The 20,943-nt window shown below is 40.5% G+C and overlaps 1 protein-coding gene across 4 annotated transcripts; it reads right to left on the reverse strand.

Moving 5' to 3' along the window:
- Positions 1-636: 636 nt before the first annotated feature.
- On the reverse strand, positions 637-20,336 carry FBXO25 (F-box protein 25). 4 transcript variants are annotated; one of them, XM_035109934.3, is made up of 10 exons: positions 20,148-20,336; positions 17,310-17,452; positions 12,483-12,583; positions 11,341-11,390; positions 10,716-10,808; positions 9,278-9,371; positions 8,627-8,811; positions 7,162-7,344; positions 5,765-5,908; positions 637-1,778 (listed from the first exon to the last, which is right to left on the reverse strand). In XM_035109934.3, exons 2-10 carry the CDS (start codon positions 17,444-17,446, stop codon positions 1,689-1,691), a joined length of 1,077 nt encoding a protein of 358 aa, XP_034965825.1. In that variant the 5' UTR covers positions 17,447-17,452; positions 20,148-20,336; the 3' UTR covers positions 637-1,688. The 4 variants fall into 4 exon arrangements, with proteins under 4 accessions (XP_034965825.1, XP_088521801.1, XP_088521802.1 ...); XM_088665675.1 differs by lacking the exon at positions 20,148-20,336 and adding an exon at positions 14,443-14,537 and having other exon boundaries at positions 17,310-17,435; XM_088665677.1 differs by lacking the exon at positions 20,148-20,336 and adding an exon at positions 4,024-4,050 and having other exon boundaries at positions 644-1,778.
- Positions 20,337-20,943: the final 607 nt, after the last annotated feature.

Below are 20,943 nucleotides of genomic sequence, written 5' to 3' on the forward strand. Positions count from 1 at the left end.
TTCCAGGACATTTGCCCCACTTCTGAAAAATAATCCAGGACGCCATTTTCGGAGAGAAATCCAGGACATGTCCTGGAATATCAAGACATATGGCAGCCCTAGCTGTATGCTAGTATTACTGAGAAGAGATGCGTATTAGGGGGCACTCACAGGGTCTAACTACACAAATGCCTAACTACACAAATGCATACAGCAAGCATCCAAATACTGGTACTTTAAGATTGTTGTGAAAAAATGGGGAATCTAACTAGAGAAGCAGCCAGGGGTTTGGGGTTGGAGAGATAGGTTAAATCTTCCCCTGCCTGCTGCTTCTCCATTCTAAATCCACTTCTCTTTTGGCTATTAAAAAGCCAAAGACTTGTTTGAGCTCTTAGGCAAGCCACTCTCCTTCCACGCCTCATATGGGGATAATAGTGACATCTCACAAGTGAATGTGACATGCAATTATCAAGATGCAGAGGATTGTTATTACATGGCCAACTCAGCCACTTTCCTGTAGATCCAATAGCCACAATAAGCCAATATGATGATAGATGCATTTTTAAGCATTCGTGCTTGAAGAAAACCACATTGATCTCAATCAAATCAAATATCAAGAAGCACTGGGTGCCAAGACAAAGAATTCCAGACAGGAAATGATAGGCAAAAAACATGATTTATTTGTGTACAAAACTAGATTCAAAACACACTGTGGTATGCAATGTCAGGCCCGTACTCACATGTATACTACATTATATTGGAATGATTTTTTCAAGATTTTCAGAAGATGCTGCAAGTTGTTCTACATTTGCCCTTTCTGAACTACACTATTACATATCGAGGTGGGGTGGGGGAGTAGCATCCAAGAGAGTGCTAGCCAGTATTAGGCTATTTTCAGTTTCTCTGGAGTTAGCCAATATTTTCCACAGCAGTACCACGTAGCATTGCTGTATTTGTTACAAGAAAGCACCACCATATAAAAGGATGGGACTACCATCAGAAAACTTCATCGCGCTGCAGGAGCCAGCAATCAGCAGCTCACATTATTTAGGACACAATTAGGTTTGACATAATTAATAAAATATATTTTAAGAAAAATAAATATTCTGCATAATGTATTTACAAAATGGAGTTGGCTTCTTTCACAAGAGGATGCACAACAGGTACACAAAACTATGTTTTTTACTGATGTGCGGCACTCAATAGCTGACATGGTATGTACAAAGAAGCCTACAGAGAATCTCTTAACATTTATAGGATGTGCAAATTGTGTACAATTGAAATAGGATGTGAACGGAACGAAGACAAAGATCAAATAAGCAGGTTGTTTTTGGTCACCAAAAAGGAAACTGCCTACAGTTATCAACTAAAAAATTACTATAGACCAAACAAAAATGTTGTAAATCATCAATGTATTAAGAGTTCCAAAATTTGACTAAAACTCCAATGATTTCTTTTGTAGACACCTCCTCCTGCTTCCAGAGTACATCTTCCCTTGCAAAATGAAATATTCCTTCGGTTTGCCTACTACAAACTGAACATCTTACATGATGCTCTGGTCAATATTCTCTCCTTTTGACCCTATGACATCCCTTTATAACTACAAAGCACATGCCGGGAAATATTGCACAAAAAGCATTATACATATACTGCACGACTGTACAAAATATATATATATGAAGAAATCGCCAAGAATTAATGGATTGCACTTAAAATTTGAAGAGGTCTATGAAGTGCTGAGGAGAAACTGGCATGAAGCAGCTGTTGGGATCATTGGCTGTGCAGGGATGTCCCGTATCCTAAAAAAAATAATGAAGGGCACAGTTATTCTCTTTTTGCATAGGCAGGCACACTATTACTGGCCGTGAAGCAGTATCTAAAGCCAACGGTATATACATAGTAGCTGCTACTATTTATAGATATCAAAATATTGCAACAGCAGTGCTGTTTTGAGAGAAAGACACGTATCTTGTTCAAGGTCTCCTGCTTCTATCTTCAAATCACGTATGAGGCAAGGCCTGGAGCCTCTTGGGAGCTCCAACTGTACCCAGTGACCAATCCCATAGTTGCTCATGAAGGAAGTGCTTTTGTGACTGTAAGAACATAGTAAGCTGTCTCTTAAAGAGTCCAGACCCTTTAGGTCTGTCTAGTTTTGTATTGACTACATTGACTGGCAGGGTCTTGAACCTTTGGGACATTTACATGCAAAGCACGAGCTCTTCCACTGAACTATGGTCTTCTTAAAGTGCACTTGTGCATTATACAGTCCACATTTTTCTTTAGATAGGCAGTGTAAAGAATCATGCATCCTTGCTTACTGAAGTATCATGATGAAGAAAAGGGTGCAAGTATAAAGGTAAAGGTAAAGGACCCCTGGCAGTTAAGTCCAGTCACAGATGACACTGGGGCTGCAGTGCTCATCTCGCTTTACTGGCTGAGGGAGCCGGCGTTTTTCCACAGTCAGTTTTCCCGGGTCATGTGGCTAGCATGATTAAGCCGCTTCTGGTGCAACGGAACACTGAAACCAGAGCAGTGCACAGAAACGCCGTTTACCTTCCTGCCGGAGCGGTACCTATTTATCTACTTGCACTGGCGTGCTTTCGAACTGCTAGGTTGGCAGGAGCTGGGACTCAGCAACAGGAGCTCACCCCGTCGTGGGGATTCGAACTGCCGACCTTCTGATTGGCAAGCCCAAGAGGCTCAGTGGTTTAGACCACAGCGCCACCTGCATCCCGCGGTACAAGTATAGGCAATGTATTTGCTCTACAGCTTGCTTGCTGGAGTGCAATGCACCCTGTTCTTCATCTGAAACACACAGTGGCTTTGACAGTGTAGGGTGAGGGGCAGGAGACCTGTGGTGGTAATGGTGGTCATCAAGATTAGCCCTATTGTGCAGCAATCTGTCTTAAAACAGATGCAGAAAAAATTAAAGGGATTCCAGTAAAGGTTTGATAAGGTGTTATAATGTAATGCTTATATGTCCTTTTACTATTTATGCTGAACATTTCTTCTTCTTCATGTATTGTATCCACATTTCCTTTCTCTTGTATAGTACAGTGGTACCTCTACCTACGTTCACTTCTGGTTACGTATCCTTCAGGATACATGTGCGGCAAACCCGGAAGTATTTTTCTGGGTTTCAGCGCATGGCAGAAATAGTACCTCCAAATAGGCACACATCAGGATCCGACCGGAGCTCCGGATTAGATTCCGTGCGCAACTGGAGGTACCACTGTAAATGCGCATGGATATAAACTTTGTAAATAAAAATGAAACCATGCTAATTTTTGCATGTCTACTTAAACGTAAGACAGAATGAGTTCAATGGGACTTTCTTTCTCCTATATAAGTGCAATATGTAGGATTGCAGCCTAAATAAATGAAAGCATTCCTGGTCATTAAAGGTAAAGGGACCCCTGAACATTAGGTCCAGTCGTGACCGACTCTGGGGTTGCGGCACTCATCTTGCGTTATCGGTCGAAGGAGCCGGCGTACAGCTTCCAGGTCATGTGGCCAGCATGACAAAGCTGCTTCTGGCAAACCAGAACAGCACACGGAAGCGCCATTTACCTTCCCACTGTAGCAGTACCTATTTATCTACTTGCACTTTGATGTGCAGGAGCTGGGACTGAGCAACGGGAGCTCACCCCGTTGCGGGGATTCAAACCACCGACCTTCTGATCAGCAAGCCCTAGGCTCTGTGGTTTAACCCACAGCGCCACCCACGTCCCTATTAGCAACCTGAAAAACACGGCTTTTAAACATAATACAACTTCTCAGGAGAATTAGCTACATTCCTGTGGCAAAGTTTAAGAGAGGAGTTCATTGGAAGCTTCATTTGATTACATCAGACACTGAATCTTTTATATGTAAGATTTTAAAAGCAGCATTTTATAGCCAAGAAAAGAATTCTATAAATCTCAATTAAGTGAGAGAACAACATGTTCAGGGCTGTGGCATTACATTAACAAGGAAACATCTTATTTGCTTCAGCTATGTAACATGGATACAGAAGAAAGGCAGGATGAAAAGCACAGAAAGTACCTTGAGTAACAAAGCAAGGTGGTAGTCCTTTTGAGGAAGTCATGAAGGAAGAAACAGGTAGAGGGGCAGAGACGCAAAAGAGAGGAAGATTTTATTGGATAGAATGACAAGCAGCACAGTTCAGTACATGATATACAACATCTTTCCTATCTAGACAATTTTACTGGTTAGAAAAGTTACCCTGCTTATAAGAAATTAAAAATGGGGCGTGTGTGTGTCAGGAATTGGCATCAATCATGTGAAAGCAATTTTGTTGCACTGCATGTCTGTGATAATTAAAGTCCTTGATCAGGAAACTAAAAGGGAACATTTACTTTGCCACTCTGACCCCAGCAGATATTTAAAGAATTCAGCCACCTTCATTATCTCAAACACTAAAGATTTTCTCATGAGATGCCCATAGGCGGACATCACATCCTCAAAGCAGTACCTGGAAGCATGTTCTGCTGAAAGCAACAGAGCTTGAGTCCAAGAAAGCAGACATGAGATCTCATTGCAAGTATCTTAGAACACTATGAGTTAAACATCAGCAACTGCGAATGAATTATATCAAATACTTCTCCTCTCATATCTTTATCCTTTTCAGAGCTTGTATTGTATTATTTGTGTTAAAAGTCCAATAAGTGCCTGTGCAGATAGACGTAAGATTCTAGCAAATGCTCTTACTGCAAACATGATTCAAGCAAGAGCTGCTGTACGCCATATGTAAACACACTCTTTGGAGCAACTCCAGTTTCTAATGTAATGATTAAAGGGAAACTCACACTGGAGAAATCTATATGGTCCTGAGGCTTGTACAACTGGCACACCTTCCTTAAGAGTTTTAAAATTGCTATTTTGCTATTTGACACCTCTGAATAAGGATAGGTAAATGTCAATTTTTGTTTCTCGTTTTTTCAGTCTTAAGTTCTCCACATCAGGTTGTGATTTTTCTTTTTAAAAACTTCTGATGACAATCCACCTGCATTTTAGTGTTATTTTCTCCTAATATACATTTTTTTTGCAAAATAAATTTCCCTGTTCTACTGCATTTTTTGTCTGTTACTTTCACTAATATATACTTTTCTATGCACTTTACCCTTGTATATGCATTTTTGTATAAATTACTTGGCTGGAGAACTGCATTGCAAAATTCAGAAAAGTATAAATTTGGAAAATAGCCACATTTTTGTTTGCGTATTGTTTCATAACATTAAATAGATTTCCCTTCAAAATGAATTAAAATCTCTCCCTGCATCTCTTTATCTGACAAAAAAGAATCACAACCAGGCAACTGGAAACTTTTTGCAAATGCCCATTTGTCTTTTTAGACCACAAATTATTAAAAAGGAAGACATAGGAGCAGGCTGCCTAACAAGAGCTATGGAAAGACTAACTTTTTCAGACCTATCTATAAGTCAAGTTCCCCCACTGTAATCCCCCTTTTGGCTATTATGCACAAGCTCAGGAAGTGGAAGCTTCCATTTGCAAATATTTAAGTTGCTTTCAGTGTTGTCTTTGGCGAGCCCCTGATGTGCTCTCAAAATAAATTCCCCCAATACAGTATTTAATTGCTAAACATAGAACAAAGCTGAACTTTTACATTCTGAATTTGTTTTGAAAACTATTCATATTTCAGACCAGCAGACTATTCTAGTTTGTGAAACGGAAACACTATATATAAGACTGCTCCTCCCTCCGATTGTTTCCTCAGTTTCCTGAATAGTTTCCCACCTAATATTCTAGGTTTTTCATTTCTTACCTTCCAGAAGAGAATACTGCAATGGCGACAGAAATGCAAGGTATCTCCATATTGTTCCTTTATAGGGTAACATTTCTGAAGTGCAAAGTACATCAGCTTCCAGTCAATATGACCTTTTTCTGACAGAATAGGGTGCCTATAGAACTGAACAGAAAGGTAACATTTGAAGGCGATTGTACTGTTTTAACCAGCATCAGACTCAGATATTTTTTTAAAACAACTATTTAGCTATGAAAAGTAATGGAAAGTCATATGTGAAATATTTAAAGAGACTGTGCAGATGTTGACCACCATTTCCCATCATTTTTGACCATTGCCCATGCCTGTTGGGGTGATGGGAGTTGTAGCTCAAATTCTGGAGGGCTATAGGCTATAGTCCCTGTGCTAAAAAATAAAATAAAAATTTAACGTATTTTTCACTCCATAGGACACACCTGACCATAGGATGCACCTAGTTTTTTAGAGGAGGAAAACAAGAATTTTTTTTTTTGCTTTCTTGAATTGTCTGGCCACTCCTAGAGTGCCTTTAAAGGGGTGCCTTTGCCCCCCCTTTAAATATTTGAGGAAGCTTCTTTTGCAAAGGGGGAAAGCCCCGTTTTGTGGGGGGGGGGGGTTCAGCTCAGAGTTGTGCATCTTTTTTTGCAAAGGGGGAAAGCTCCATTTTTTTTAGGATCAGCTCAAAGTTGCTGAGTTTCCTTGCAAAGGAAAAAAATCCTGTTTTTATGGGGTTCAACTCACAGTTCTGCAGCTTCTCTAGAAAAGGGACCCATTTCTACAGTTTCCAGACATAAATCTAATCAGCCAGTCACATGTCTCCCTCTGCAGACAACAATTGAGGCCTAGGCAAGGGGCTGGGAGGGGCTGGGAAGGGAGCTTGCTCTCTTATCTCCCTTCCCGATCTCTTACAATCAGCTGCTGAGCAGTTCCTTTCAACATGCTCATTCCCTCTTTAGCCCTTTCTTTTTTTAAAAAAATCTGCCTTTAGCCCCTGTGCAATTCGGCTCCAGGGACCACGCATTCACTCCATAAGGCGCACAGACATTTCCTCTTACTTTTTAGGAGGAAAAAAGTGCGTCTTATGGAACGAAAAATATGGTAGGTTATTATTTACAAATGGTTATACTCTACTTATTTGATTTGATTAAAGCTAGTTGTAGGACTATGCGTGCTTATTACAGAGCAGGTCCAAATTCAGCAAGATTTACTGAGCAGTAAACATCAGACTGTGCCATGCATTTACACTCATATGCACTCTTAATTGGAAGCAGTTCCATTGAAACCAATGGGATTGATTTCCAAATTCATTTGCTTATAATAAACACATGAGAACATCCCCATGTGTTTTCTGTTGGTATACACATCCTCTCTCGACCCTAAAATAGCAAAGTTCCTCTAACCTGTTTTTCAGCAAAATGGTACAGGCAAAGCTTTTTCCATAACTGCCTGTCTTCACTGAGCATATACAATGTGGGAGACACTTGGCCCAAAGTGATAATGTCCCAGCAGTCTGAGAATCTATACAAGATGTTGTTCAGCATATGTAAAGGGAGATCGCAGAGTGTAAGTCCATTGGTGACTTGCTGAAAAACAAGTTAACTATAGTTAGTTATAAGTTCAAAAGTAAACTCACTATTTCAATTCGAACAGCCTTAGGTGTGTTAGTTTTCTCCCCACAAACACCCAAATCTAAACAGCTAAATTCATCTGAAGGTTGCAATCCTAATGCCACATAAAGGTAAGGAAAGGTAAGGTAAATGACCCCTGGACGGTTAAGTCCAGTCAAAGGCAACTATGGTGTGCGGTGCTCATCTCGCTTTCAGGCCGAGGGAGCCGGCGTTTGCCCACAGCTTTCCGGGTCATGTGGCCAGCATGACTAAACCACTTCTGGCGCAACGGGACAACATGACGAGTGCCAGAGTGCCTGGAAACATCATTTATCTTCCCGTCTCAGCAGTACCTATTTATCTACTTGCACTGGTATGCTTTCAAACTGCTAGGTTGGCAAAGCTGGGACAGAGCAACGAGAGCCCACAGTGTCATGAGGATTCAAACTGCTGACCTTCTGATCAGCAAGCCCAAGAGGCTCTGCGCTACACGAGCCCCCTAATGCCACAAACCTGGAAACAAGCCCCATCAAACTCAATGGGACTTGCTTCTCAGTAGATATGGCTAGGATTGCACTGTAATTCATCATAAAACTTGCCGAGTATACGCTTTATTGTAAAAAATAAAGAAAAAGGCAACAGTTGTTAAAGCCGTCCCCAATTTTGGACCCATTTGCCTGGATCCAATGTGGTGCAGCTTCTCCTGCACCCACTCCGCTGCATCCAGATGTTGTGGAGGATGCTGTCCTGTCAACTGTCTGCCAGTCTGTATGCAGAACGGGGAAGGGGCACCATATTGCGCTTTGTCTCAGGTAGTTAAGTGTCTTTGGGGCTGGTCCTAAATGCCAACTATTAATGCATTTTTAATGGTTGTGACTAAACTTATGAAATATAAGAGGACCAAATGTATATTTTAATACAGCCACAGTACATTTCTGAAGGCTTCAATATCAGTAGATACCCAGTACTTTTGGGGAAGTAACTTGGTACAGGATGATGTCTTGAAATCAGCCACTGAAAACAAAACATTGCCTATTTCACCATCACAGTTAATTATCTTGTTGTCGGCTCTACTCAACAAATGTTTGGTGTTTTTTTTAAAAAACAACCTGCTTTATGCCTTTTCATAATTCCATATCAGAGAGGAGGGGGAGGAGAGAGAGAGAGGCAGACAGATGACACCCTGGTGACATCCACAGATAAAAGGATTTCACAGCTCAAACTTCACATTTAACACAGACATAAAAGCTGGGTATACCTTGGGTATCTGAAGATTATTGAGCTGCTGCTGCCACAGAAGGATGGTTTCCAACCGGCAAATCCAAATATTGATGTTTCCCACTAGCACCGATTTCCCCACGCCCCTTATTAATATGCACAGTGCAGAACTCAGCTCCTGAAGAAGGTCTTTGATTAGACGTGGGTTGTATTGGTCCTCCAGAACTTCAAGTGGGAATTTAGAAACACATGTGAGAATTCTTGCTTTCCTACTATACTTTACATTTATTTTAAAGAGCTGCAAAGCTGATCCACTGTTGTTTTATAATCTTAAAGGTAACAGCCAAAAACTGCTGCCCCAGCAAATAAATGCATATGGCAGGACCCAAGACCTGGGGTTTCCAGCATGATGGCCTTGTTCACACAACATGGCAAGCTGAACTATAGCTTAGCTGGACCAACTAGATGTGGGAGCTCTTGGAGAGGAGCATGCAAATGTGGTGATCTGCCGCTGTCTTTTTTATTCCCACACTGCACTAAACTAAGCTACTGCATTCCTCCTCCAACAACCCCGCTCACTGACTTGTATGCAGTTTCTTGTTATCCATGGCTACTAGGCAAGTGCTTTCTTAAAACCTAAACAGCAATTGATCAAAGTGTCATTTGCAGCTATGGAAATTTGCGTCCTTACCTTTTCGAACAATTTTGTCCAAGATATTGAAATAGTTCTTTTGAGCTGCACCGCTCAATGAAGTTAACTGGGATTTTGCTATTAATTGCAAAAGCTAAAAGATAATAATTGTGTATTAGAAGATGTGTAAAAAATATGCCACAATTAGTTATGTTCTTTAGATTCCTCAACATACAGCATTTTTTTTGGGGGGGGGGGGGGTAGAGTCCCTTCCCTTACTCCATTTCTCCCATGTCAAGTTTTAGTTTGTTAGCTCCTTGGGGCAGGGAAATAGCAGCCAGGTGGCAGGGAGATGAGCTGCCCTCATGATATGGCAGGGTGGCAGCGAGATCAGTGCTGTGCAGATGTGACAGCATGTTTACTCATAAGTGAAGTATCACTGTGTTCAATGGGGCTTTTTATTACTCTTTCTAGGCTTCTATGTTTAAGATAAACACATATAAACACACTTTCTCAGGCAACATTCACATTTAAGCATGAAATTCAGAGTCAAAGTCATGCCAATGTCTTCTTATCCCTAACTGTGATTACTGCCGCCGCCAGTGTAATAGTTGGCTTGTGGTCAAGCTCTAGAAGGGAGCTGGTTGAGTGGAGGAATGTACAACTTCTCTATTTGGCCTAGCTATGGTTGAGCAAATTATTATTATCAAATCTGTATACCACCCTTCATTCCAGGATCATAGGGTGGTTCACAACATACTTGTTCCTTAGCAGCAGTATGTCTGCATTAGCGTACAAATGTGAGCTAAGTTCAATCAAAGCTGCTCCCAGGAGTCATCTTTGACAGAGAAATCTGACCACCACCATCCCCATGTCTATGGGAGCATGAATAGACATTAAACAAAAAAATAAGATCACATTTGGTCACTTGAGGGCCCATTTTGTTTGTTGGCAGAAAGTGGCAGATAAATTATAGTAAAACAACATGAACAAAAATGCAGACCCCTAACCAAAGCTGTTTAATACATCAGTTTACAGAATGGAAATGAGTAAAATAAAGTCCAGTATCCAAAGAGATGCTTTAGGCAGGCTCAAAGGTTTGTGTACAACCGATTCTGGAAAAAAAATCATTTTTTAGATGTAGCTTGCCAGGTGACACATGGAGGATGTCACTGGAGAAACAAGTCTAAAGCCCTTGTAGGGAACACAGGTACAGCCAAGCAGTCCTTTGGTACTGGTCTATAATAGTTCAGAAGCACAAAGAGCATCATGGTAAGACTCTCAGAGATATCACACAAAGGACACCCGGAGAACTCTTTTCTGATTGCTTGAGACATTGTCACTTTACAATAAAACCCAATGTCAATTTTTAATCTGAGAAATGGAGGCAATTCCTTGGCTCTAGTTTAAGATGAACTCTCTAACGTTAGCAACCTTCTGGAATATTTACAGTAAGTTAAATTCAATCACAGAACTACATAGTACAAGAGCACCTTACTTTTACCACGTAATTGAACCTTCTGATGTCCTGAATTGCACTTGAAAAATCTAAGCGATTAAAAGCTTCTCCCAGCGTGCAATAGCCATGCCTCTTGAAAAGAAAAATGGGGGAGGGGGAGAAACATGTTAGAGTCACAAAAGAAGCCTTCCCGGAGAGGATAAATGTGCAAGCCTGGAATGTGCCACCCACACAAATCACATAGCTGCTAATGTCCCACAGTCACCCTAGCTACCCATTTCCCCAATACTCATGACATATGGGTTGGAAAGGGGAAGGAAAGAAATAAGTTGCTGCTTTGAGAGCCGTTGTTCATGCTGCCTCCTACATTCACCAGTGGCCATTCTCTCCATCTGTCTACATATGGAAAGTATTATGCAGTAGTATTGTGCTTTAGTATGTTCAAGCTAGCATATGGAAGGTATGAGGAAAAACCCACAACAATGAAGCCTTGAAATCTGAATTACTCTTCCCTATGCAACTGCTATCTGATGCTGACTCCCCTCCCAACCGACTAGCTAAATAAATAAGAGTGCAGCTAGCTAATAAATACATTAGCGTGTGTGGATTAATTACCGGTAAATGGATAATTACCAAAAGCACATAAATCATGCCCACCACTTACTTCTTTAGTACTTTCTTTATGAACATATATCCATTTTTCACGATAGAAGCCTGTAAGCAAGATAAGGAACACCTTTTTTAATATTCTGCTGCAGATGTATTGATTTATGAGTAAAGAAGACAAAGATTCCCCATCAAAAACTAGTAGGCAATCATATGCAAATTCTTTTGCAAAAAGGTTCTAACAATCTTTAATAATATGAGAGGGAAAGTTTTTTCACAAAATTTTTAAAAAACCAAAACTACTGTCCTTTCCACCTGTGGCACTATGCATATGAAAGCAGATTTCTCTGTGTGTCTCCCTGCCTAAAGCTATGGTTTAGACTGAGTTACAAAGACAAGTCAGTGATCTTTCTACCTCCTCTTCCAGTGCAGCTACAGAGGAGTTTGGAAGTTTCTACTTCTGACTACTTGCAGTTTGTCATGTAATAGACTTCACCTTAGCAGAAACAAGTCCATTTCAAACCAAAATTTTGATGCTAGTTGGTTTTCTTTAAGTATAGTTAAGATTAGCCACAATTTAGGGCTCAGACAAAACACTGAACTGTAGTTAATCAAGAATGGAAGTAAAAACATCCAATCTCAGCAATTTTGTGGGATAAGCATGGCCAACATCACATTAATAATCCCATCAGACACTGTTATGTGAATGATTGCTTAGAAGAATCATGAAAGCCACTGTGATACCGTACAAAGAATCATGGAAGAAATAAACCAAAATCTATCTGATTTAAGGGAAGCACACTTTCAAGTAAATTTCTGTAAGTCCTGGGTACATTTTAGAAATATTTGAAATGAGCTCGATTTTACCTCCCACCAGCAGGCTACATACACCCACAATCAAAATTGCACAGATGCTAAATTCCACTGTTGGGAAAAGTAAGCCTCCCTATTATTATGCTAAGAACAAAACCCTCAACCAAGATTATTTTTTCATTACCTTCCCTTGCCATTTTTACATGGAGTGTATGCAAATGATTAGCATGTTACAGATATGTCGTTTCCACTCAAAAAATTCTTAACTACTCTAGCATTCTCAAATTTATAAGTATTTGCATTATGTATAGGTTCTGCTGAAATACACTGGAAAGCAAACTTACACTGCCAACTATTATCAGAACTAAAAAAATAGTTTAGTCTTACACTGAGATTTTGCATTGTTCCTAAAATGATCCTTTTTCCTTTTCTTGCTTGCAAATTCACAATCATCAGCACAGTATATTTCTTCATCATTATCTAAGATGCTGAAAGAAAGAAAGAAAATCAATTTAAAGAACCAATCCCTCAGATACAATTGAACAAACCACAAGATGTGAAGGTAGGAATGGGTCATTTGCATTTCAGTTTCATGTTGTTTCGATGGCTGTTGGTTTTACCAGTGCAACAACTCAATCCTATGCATGTATACTTGAAGGTAAATCCCACCATGTTTAGTTGTGCTTACTCTCAAGTGTTTGTGATTTCAGCCTAATGGTTTATGTACACTTATCTGAGCATAAGCCCCATTGAACATAGATGACGCCTATGGGAAGCCTGCAAACAAGACATGAGCAAAATACCCTTGCCTCATTTCTGTTCCCAAGGAACTGGTACAGAGAATCACGCTGCCTCTGCAGGTACCCCTGAAATCTGCCATCCTGAATAATTGCATGTCATCTGAAAACTGGACCACCACATACCAACTCCAGAAAAATAAAAATGAACACGTTAGGCAGTATAATATTAGTAGAGATTAAAATAGAGGAGAAAAGATGGGTAATCATAGGAAAAAATGCCCCAAATGAACAAAAATTATCTTTCTACAAAAAAAAAAATTAGAAGAGAGTCTTTGAAGGCCCACACCATGTCTAGTCTATTGGAACTATTTTGATATCTTGAATGGAAAGTACAGACATGTTCTGTTAGGTTTTTTAATCTCCATAGATCTATTAACTCCATATTCCTTCCCTTCATTGGACCTTATCATTTGATTTGATTTATCTTATTCTGGGAATACTACCCCATTCAAGTCTCCAATTATTATTATTTTTCCATTGTACAATTCAAATAACCCCTCTTCTAACAAATTGGATGATTAAAAAGAGGTGGATCATGTGGAGTAGTAGAAAAGCAAAAGGAACCAGGGAAAGTGTGGAAGGACAGTCATATGGTATATGTAGAGATGGTGTAGTTGGTATGGTTGTCAGTGGGACAGGGAGAGGATTAAATATGCTCTCTGTTCCTGTTTTTGAAAATGCAAATAGGTTTTTTTCAAAAAAATGAACAAGTTAGAAAGCACCCGTCTCAATACAGATCCTGAAGAAACCTACCTATTTACATGCCACAATTGTGAAATCTACCTGTAGGTTTCTACTCTGCTTCCTCCTTCTTTAACCTAATAGTCTTCAATCTTTTCAGACTCAGGACCCACTTTTAACCCAAACATGCATTGTGAGACCCCTTTCCTAACCTTTTACCATATATTTGCATGGTGGTAGTGCTCCCATTGCGACCCACCTTGGATCAGGGCCATGAAGACCAGTGCTTTAACCAATTACTATTCCAAAAGAGGACCCACCCTCTTATCCCATAATAGGATACTACCATGGAGTCTTGGGTGAGGAACTTGGTTAAGAACATTGAAAGTCTAAGTACAGAAGGTCTCCTAGATCACCCTTGTCTACATGCTTGTGGACAAATGCATGCGTTTACTGTATTAACAAACTGCTTTTATGTAGCCTTGTGAATCAATTACCAAGGAAGCAATTTCATTTGTCATTCACATGCGTAAACCACAGAAAATATCTATGGTAAATAATGCTAAAATTATTCATATTTTTCTGTTGTGAATTGTTTTGAATTATTTTAAGTGTTGTTATATTATTGTAAATCCTAGATATTCTTATAAATTCTACAACTACTCAGACTGATCCAGTCCCAGTGATCACTACTTTAAAAATCACCCACCACCCAAAAAATCCTCATATGCAATATGTTAGTTTTTTTGCAAGCTATGAAAGGGTTCTCTCCAGATGATCAGTATTTTGCAGGAGGGGTTCAAGGACATACCCACACCATGCTAAGCCTCTTCAGCACTCAAAATCAGGGGTTAGCATTACACTACCTGTTATATGTCAAGTCCTCTGAAAGAGATGACAACCCAGGCATAATGTCCTAGAGGCTCAGTTTAAACAATCTTTTTGCAAGTTTAAAAAGAACCTAGGATATATATATATAAAATTGCTAAATATGAGTTTGATGTGGAAAGCTATTTAGAAGGTTTACAACAACCTGTAAATTACAACTTTTTATTTTCACACAGAAAACTGAAAGATGCAGTAGTTATATCAACACAAGACAAAGCACTCAGTTTTCCAAAACACTGATAACCCAAGATTGTTTCCTTTGCAAAGAAGTTAGCCTCACACAGATAAGCAAAACTGCTGAAGCTTTACAGCACAAAGTGTATAAAAGGAAAGTAAAATTACTTTATCTTCCCATCTTTACTCTGACAGGAAAATTGTATACATGCATTTTCCCCCCACTCACCAGTGTTCACTTTTATTAAAACAGCTGAGTTTGCCAAATGAAGGTATTTATCACTGTCATTTCAGAGTTCCAAAAAGCACCCACAGTATAGCCTGGATGTTGTAAAACACCAAGACAAGAAAAATAAAGATTGGGGGGGGGGAGACACAGGGCAGTCTCGAGCAGGTCGCACGCCCTGGCGCTGAGGGGCGGAGATCACTCCGCCGCCCCCGCCCTCGCAGGGTGCAGCATGGCTTCGCCGCGCAGCGCCCTGCCTACCGGCCCAGCGCCCTGGCGCCCCACGCCACTGGGACTCTACCTAGAGCTGGCCGTGGGGAGAGAGAAGGAGGAAAATCACACACTAATCTGGAGGATTAAACAGCAAATATTAAAATGGTATTGCACATCAAAGAATTTAACAAAGCACCTCACCAACTTTCCAAATGAATCAGAGTTCTACCATAGTATTGAATGACTTTTGAAGTCTCTTCTAGTTGGGCATGGGTCTTTCTTTACAGTGGACTAGCCACTATCTGATGAGCTGTCAGAGAACAGAGCTCAATTTAAAGGAGACCTCTATTTGAAAGACTGAATAATCAGAAGGGGGATTATGGTCCATGAAGTCAGCTACCAATAGTCAGCAGTTCCTGGACAGTAGACCGAGAAGGCACATAGGCCACCTGGTTCCCACAGACTTTCCAGTGATGGCGAGATGCATCTCCACTTATAAATTATGGGAAATGTTTCTAAATCTGTATATTCTGTGCAATTTTTTCCAGCTAGAAGTAGCTACCCTCGTCCAATAGAAACAGCCTACAATCCACATCTGAACAAGTTTAACACAGCCTTGCACTGGCAAAAACTTGTATCAAAGTCAAATTTCCCTGATTTTCTAAGACAACTGAGGCAGAGCAATTCAATTCTACCCTGCTTGCCTTACACAAGTTATGTTGCCACAGCTGGAAGCTGTGAGCAGTATGCCTGTTCAAAAGTTGTTTCACTGCAAGTCACCCAGGCAAGAAACTGTTTCAGTGTAGGACCACAATCCCTTCTATAGGTCTAGGTCTGAGCAGCACCTGGCACACTGCTGACACCAAACAGATAAAAGGGCTTATCTTTTGGGGAAATAACAACACAAACTAAGGGGCAAGACAAAATACCAGCCCGTGATTAGAACTACCAGTTTATTATGAATACCACTTTACATTAGAATTGTCTGACGGTTAACTATGTGGTTTATGTGAATGCATGAAGTGCTTGTTTAGATCATCAAATATCTGCATGCCACACAATATAAAAGCCATCCTAATATACACACTGCCTGATTTTTCCCCCTGAAAGAATGCTTGATTGGCCTGTTTGTTGCCACCAGCAAAACAGGTGCTTATGTTTTCAAACATCTGCATCCTTCATGCCCTTGTAGTGAAGATCACATAGCAAATCCCTCCAAGCCTGTAATTTCAAGCTTTTTACAACAATGACCTAGTTTTACCAAAATGGATCTAATAGCCCACCTTATATTTAAAACAGGCCAGTCTCCATGACAACACTGCATCAAATAATTTGGTTGTTATATTTCTTCTGAAAGCCATGATATTATTTTAAGTAACTAAAAAGCAGCTTTTAGTTACCCTGTTCTTAAATAAAAGGTGGTGTCCCTTCTCCACAGAATAATCAGTGCATGTACCACCACACACTATCCCTACTACATAGGCAAAAGAACAGGATATTATTTTGCAATATTCACAGCACTGTTACTTGTGTGATCCCACAAAATCCCACATAACCCAATGCAAAATCCAATAGCAAATTATTTTGTCAGTAACAGTAAGACACCTAGCACTCTTTGTAGCTAGATGCAAAATCCAAGTGATTTAACAATGCTGACAAATGTTTTACCTGGAAAAAAATTATACTGCCTACAGTCCTAAGGTTTGAAGTCCAAAAGCAACAGCTTTACTTCTAAAATGAATTTCATCTCAAATCCTTAAAACTATGCTTCGTTTCTAATTCTACAAACTACTGCATTTCAACTTTCTGGGCTTTATGTGGGCATAATAAGTTGTCTCTGCACTCTTCTCTTACCTCCCATTCCTTCAACAAAAGTTTTCAGTGCTATTTGTTTTGTATCCTGATGGCAATAATGGTTTTTGTTGTTGTTGTTTTGTAAATCTAGGTGCCAGCTATGCAACACTTTACATAAAGAGGGCATCAGAAACTGCACCTGCAGGCTGCATGGCTACTGTTCCTAACTGTACCTGTAACTTGAGCGTCAAACCACTACATGGATTTGAGGAAAAGGTTCCTGCCATGATTAAGGTAAGCAAATAAACAATCAAACAGACGGTTTCCTCTGTGTGCTAAATACAGCCCTGAGATACATGTCCACCTAGAGAAAAATAGGCATTGATTTATAGCAGTATTAAGATAATGAGAAGGGGGCTCTTCTTTTTCTTCTCTTACACATTATGACTGATGTTGTTAAGCTGATTGTTTTCATCCTCAAGTTCTGAGCTGCAGGGCTCACATCGCTTCCAACCATCTTCTGTCTTCATCCATCTCCACCCTGGAGATCGCCAATCCTGGCCCAGAAAAGGCATGGTTTCCTTAAAGGCAACAAATGATGAATGCAACTTTTAACAATGTTGTTATGTCAGCAGGGTGATATTTAGAAATTAACATCAAGAGAAACATTGTGGCAAAAGATGGCAACAAAATAAAAGACATAGCCATGAAGATGAGAATATAACCAATTTGGTCAGAGAATGCCTCCTTGTGTGCTGTATTACGCTAAACATTTCATTGCAAGAAGATGGGAGGCAACATGAAAGGAACAGAGGCCATGCCATTAATATCCTGAACTAGTGCACACTTTTACCAGCACTGATCTAAATGGGGCAATATGCTGAACACACAATATTGTTATGTCAAAGTAATTTGTTTCACTTAACATTTTACTCAGTCACCTTGTAATACAGTTTTGCTAAATAAAACTGAATATAAATTTCATTAAATAAAACAAAACAAACAAATAATAGGCTGTTTCAGGAATTGCTGCATATGAGTAAAGCTGATTAATCAGCCCTAAGAATGCTATCTATTCTATGTTGTAACCCACCATGTCCATCACTCTGACATTCCTCTTCCACCACCTCACTTTTCTTTGAACATCAAAACTCCTGCATATAGTCATAATAACTAGTAGCCATGGCGAGTCTTATCCTCCATGAAATCTCCTAAATAGCTTTTATAGCCATCTAAGTCAGTGGATTAGTGATCAGAATATTTTGCAATACTTACCAGCAAAATAAGTGTTGCAAAATATTTATTCTGACTAACCCCATACACATATTTAATGTCTTTCTTCCACCATGCTAAGTAATTTAATGATATTAATACACAGAGTCAATGGCACTGAACAGCAGAATATTCAGGCCGGTTCTATTTTACACAACACACATTTCATAAGATATAGAAATAAAATTCAACAATATTTTAGTTACACAAGCAACTACCTTGTCCTTAGTTTTGCTAACCACAACTGTGTTTTCCACACTTCTATAACCTCAGTGGATGCCAAAATAGATTCTTAGACTCACACCACTTCATTTCATCTCATATTCTTTATAGCTACTCCCTTCTCCTGAAAACAAGCAAAGATGCAAAAACAATTCTGACAGTCCACACCACTATCACCTGCTATCCAACTCTGGCCACAACTCTTGACCAAAAACAGCAGTCTCTGTGGCCCAATTCCAGGCTTGTGTCTTTGTGCTTATTAACAGACACAGTCAATAAAATTATAAATATACAAATATCAGCAAGCTCTGTCCATATATATATATATATATATATATATATATATATATGGACAGAGCTTGCTGATATTTGGCAAAAGCATTATTTTTATACCTTTAACACGTAATATTTGAAACAAAATAAAAAAAAATCCTTCCAGTAGCACCTTAGAGACCAACCAAGTTTGTTATTGGTATGAGCTTTCGTGTGCGTGCACACATCTTCAGAAAGCTCACACCAATGACAAACTTAGTTGGTCTCTAATGTGCTACTGGAAGGAATTTTTTTATTTTGTTTCAACTACGGCAGACCAACATGGCTACCTACCTGTATTTGAAATGAGTTTAACTTATTTAAGATATGATGGGTTGTTTTTGTTTGCCTTCTAAAACTAAAGTAAATGAAAATGGCACTTTGGTTAAAGAAGGGAACTTAACACAGAACTCCATTAGAATCTCCTACATTTAGTTATCAACATTTGTGACTGGTAGGCCCTGGACTCCCAACACTGGGACCTACTTCCTCCCCTCTTACTCACCTTCATGAAAGAAGGGTTCCCAAACACCTGCTCCAGGCTTTTAAGGTACGTATTTATTTTACCAGGCCTTTTATGAACCCTAAGACTGGATATCATTATTCGTAAGAATGCTCTGAATCTGTTTCACTTGACTTTATATTGTTCTTAGGTTATGTTTCTGTTTTAATTGATATTTTTATACTGAGCACAGTGCACATCGCTTGAAGGATTTTAAAAACATAAATCTGTTTAGAAATGTTCTTAAATGAAGTTTCAATGACCTCTACTCCTGGCTACACACACACACACACACATTATACATATACACAGAAGAGAAGCGAGGAGAAGGATAAGCTCTTAGGGGGGAAAGTGGGAGAAACACTGTAAGGCAAAATACTCCATTCAAAACAGAAGAAAAGGGAGAAGTGATGTGAGTTGCCGTGCACTTCGATGTCACCATTAAGGAAAATGCTACAGCCGCACACTTACACAAAAGTAAAAGGGGTCCTGCTTCAGAGTAGAAACCCACCCCTAAGGACAGAACTGTAGAGGGGGAACCCCCCCCCACTGCTATGGGACATGTACCCTTACCCAAAACTTTTGAGGGGGCACCACATTAATTTGTGGGGGAGGGGGCTATACTACAGGCAAGGGGCTTTGGGGGCCACTTAGAGGCAGTTTTTCCCCCTGAAGAGACCAGAGGATTTGTGTAAAACTTGGGGGGGGGAGGGAAGAGAGAGAGGAACAAACTGAAGCCCCCCCACCCACTGGAAGGACTCTTGGCCAAAATAATGAAGACGCTAAAAGCAACAAACACACTCTTGGCAGCCCCTGCCAGACACAGCCTCCCCCCTGCCAGCCTCTTTCTCCCCTGACGGGACCCTCCTTTGACCGTTGGCCTTCCAAGGGCCGCCTCCCCTCCCCCTCCAAGGGCTCCCACACAACCTCCCTCCCCGCCCCCCACCTCGCCTTCCCGGCCTCCTCACCACAATCGCTCCCAGCCAAGGCTGATACTGTCGCTATTGACCGAGACGTCGACGACAACAAGGAACTTCGTTTTCTCCGCCCCACCCTTCTTCGCTTTCCCCCCATTGGTCCGCCTGAGCGGCGCTTGTTGCCACCCGGCATCCCGGCCGCCGGTTGGCTGCTTGGGGCGTTGTGACGTTCCAGGTTCCACCTCCCATACACGTCACGTGACGAGGAGAGACCGGAGCACGTGTCAATGTTTTGGTCAGGAGGAGGAGGCTGGGAGAAGGAGGCGGGTTGGGGGCGGGGCCAGGCTCTTCTCACCGCCCCCTGGGCGGGGCTAGGAGAACGCGACGTTCTGCCAAGAAGCGGGAGCGCGCGAGTCCAGTTGAACCGGCTCGGAGCGGCGCCGCTGCATTGCATCGGATTGCAATTCATACAACCCGCTTTAGGAACAACGTCCCGTAGAAGTAGCGCGTAGGATGGAGCTCCGCAGAACATTTGCACCAGCAAGTTCCAGAGGGTTGTGTGTGTGCTAAATTTCGCAAGCCTACGTGTGTTTCTCTGTAACCTTTCAATATCCCGCCTTTCCCCCGGACAGGGACTGAAGGCAGCTTGCGGATAAAATATAGAGACAGAGAGAAAACAATCATTAAAAAGCAATTAAACATTAATAGAATGTGTGTGTGTGTGTATATATATATATACTGTATATACCGTACATACACATATATGTATATGTATGCATATATGTGTAGGCTACACACACACACACACACACACAAAATCAGTTTTATCTTTTATGAACATATCAGA

This window comes from Zootoca vivipara, chromosome 3 (assembly GCF_965207765.1).
Source record: "Zootoca vivipara chromosome 3, rZooViv2.hap1.1, whole genome shotgun sequence".
Taxonomy (NCBI): Eukaryota; Metazoa; Chordata; class Lepidosauria; order Squamata; family Lacertidae; genus Zootoca; species Zootoca vivipara.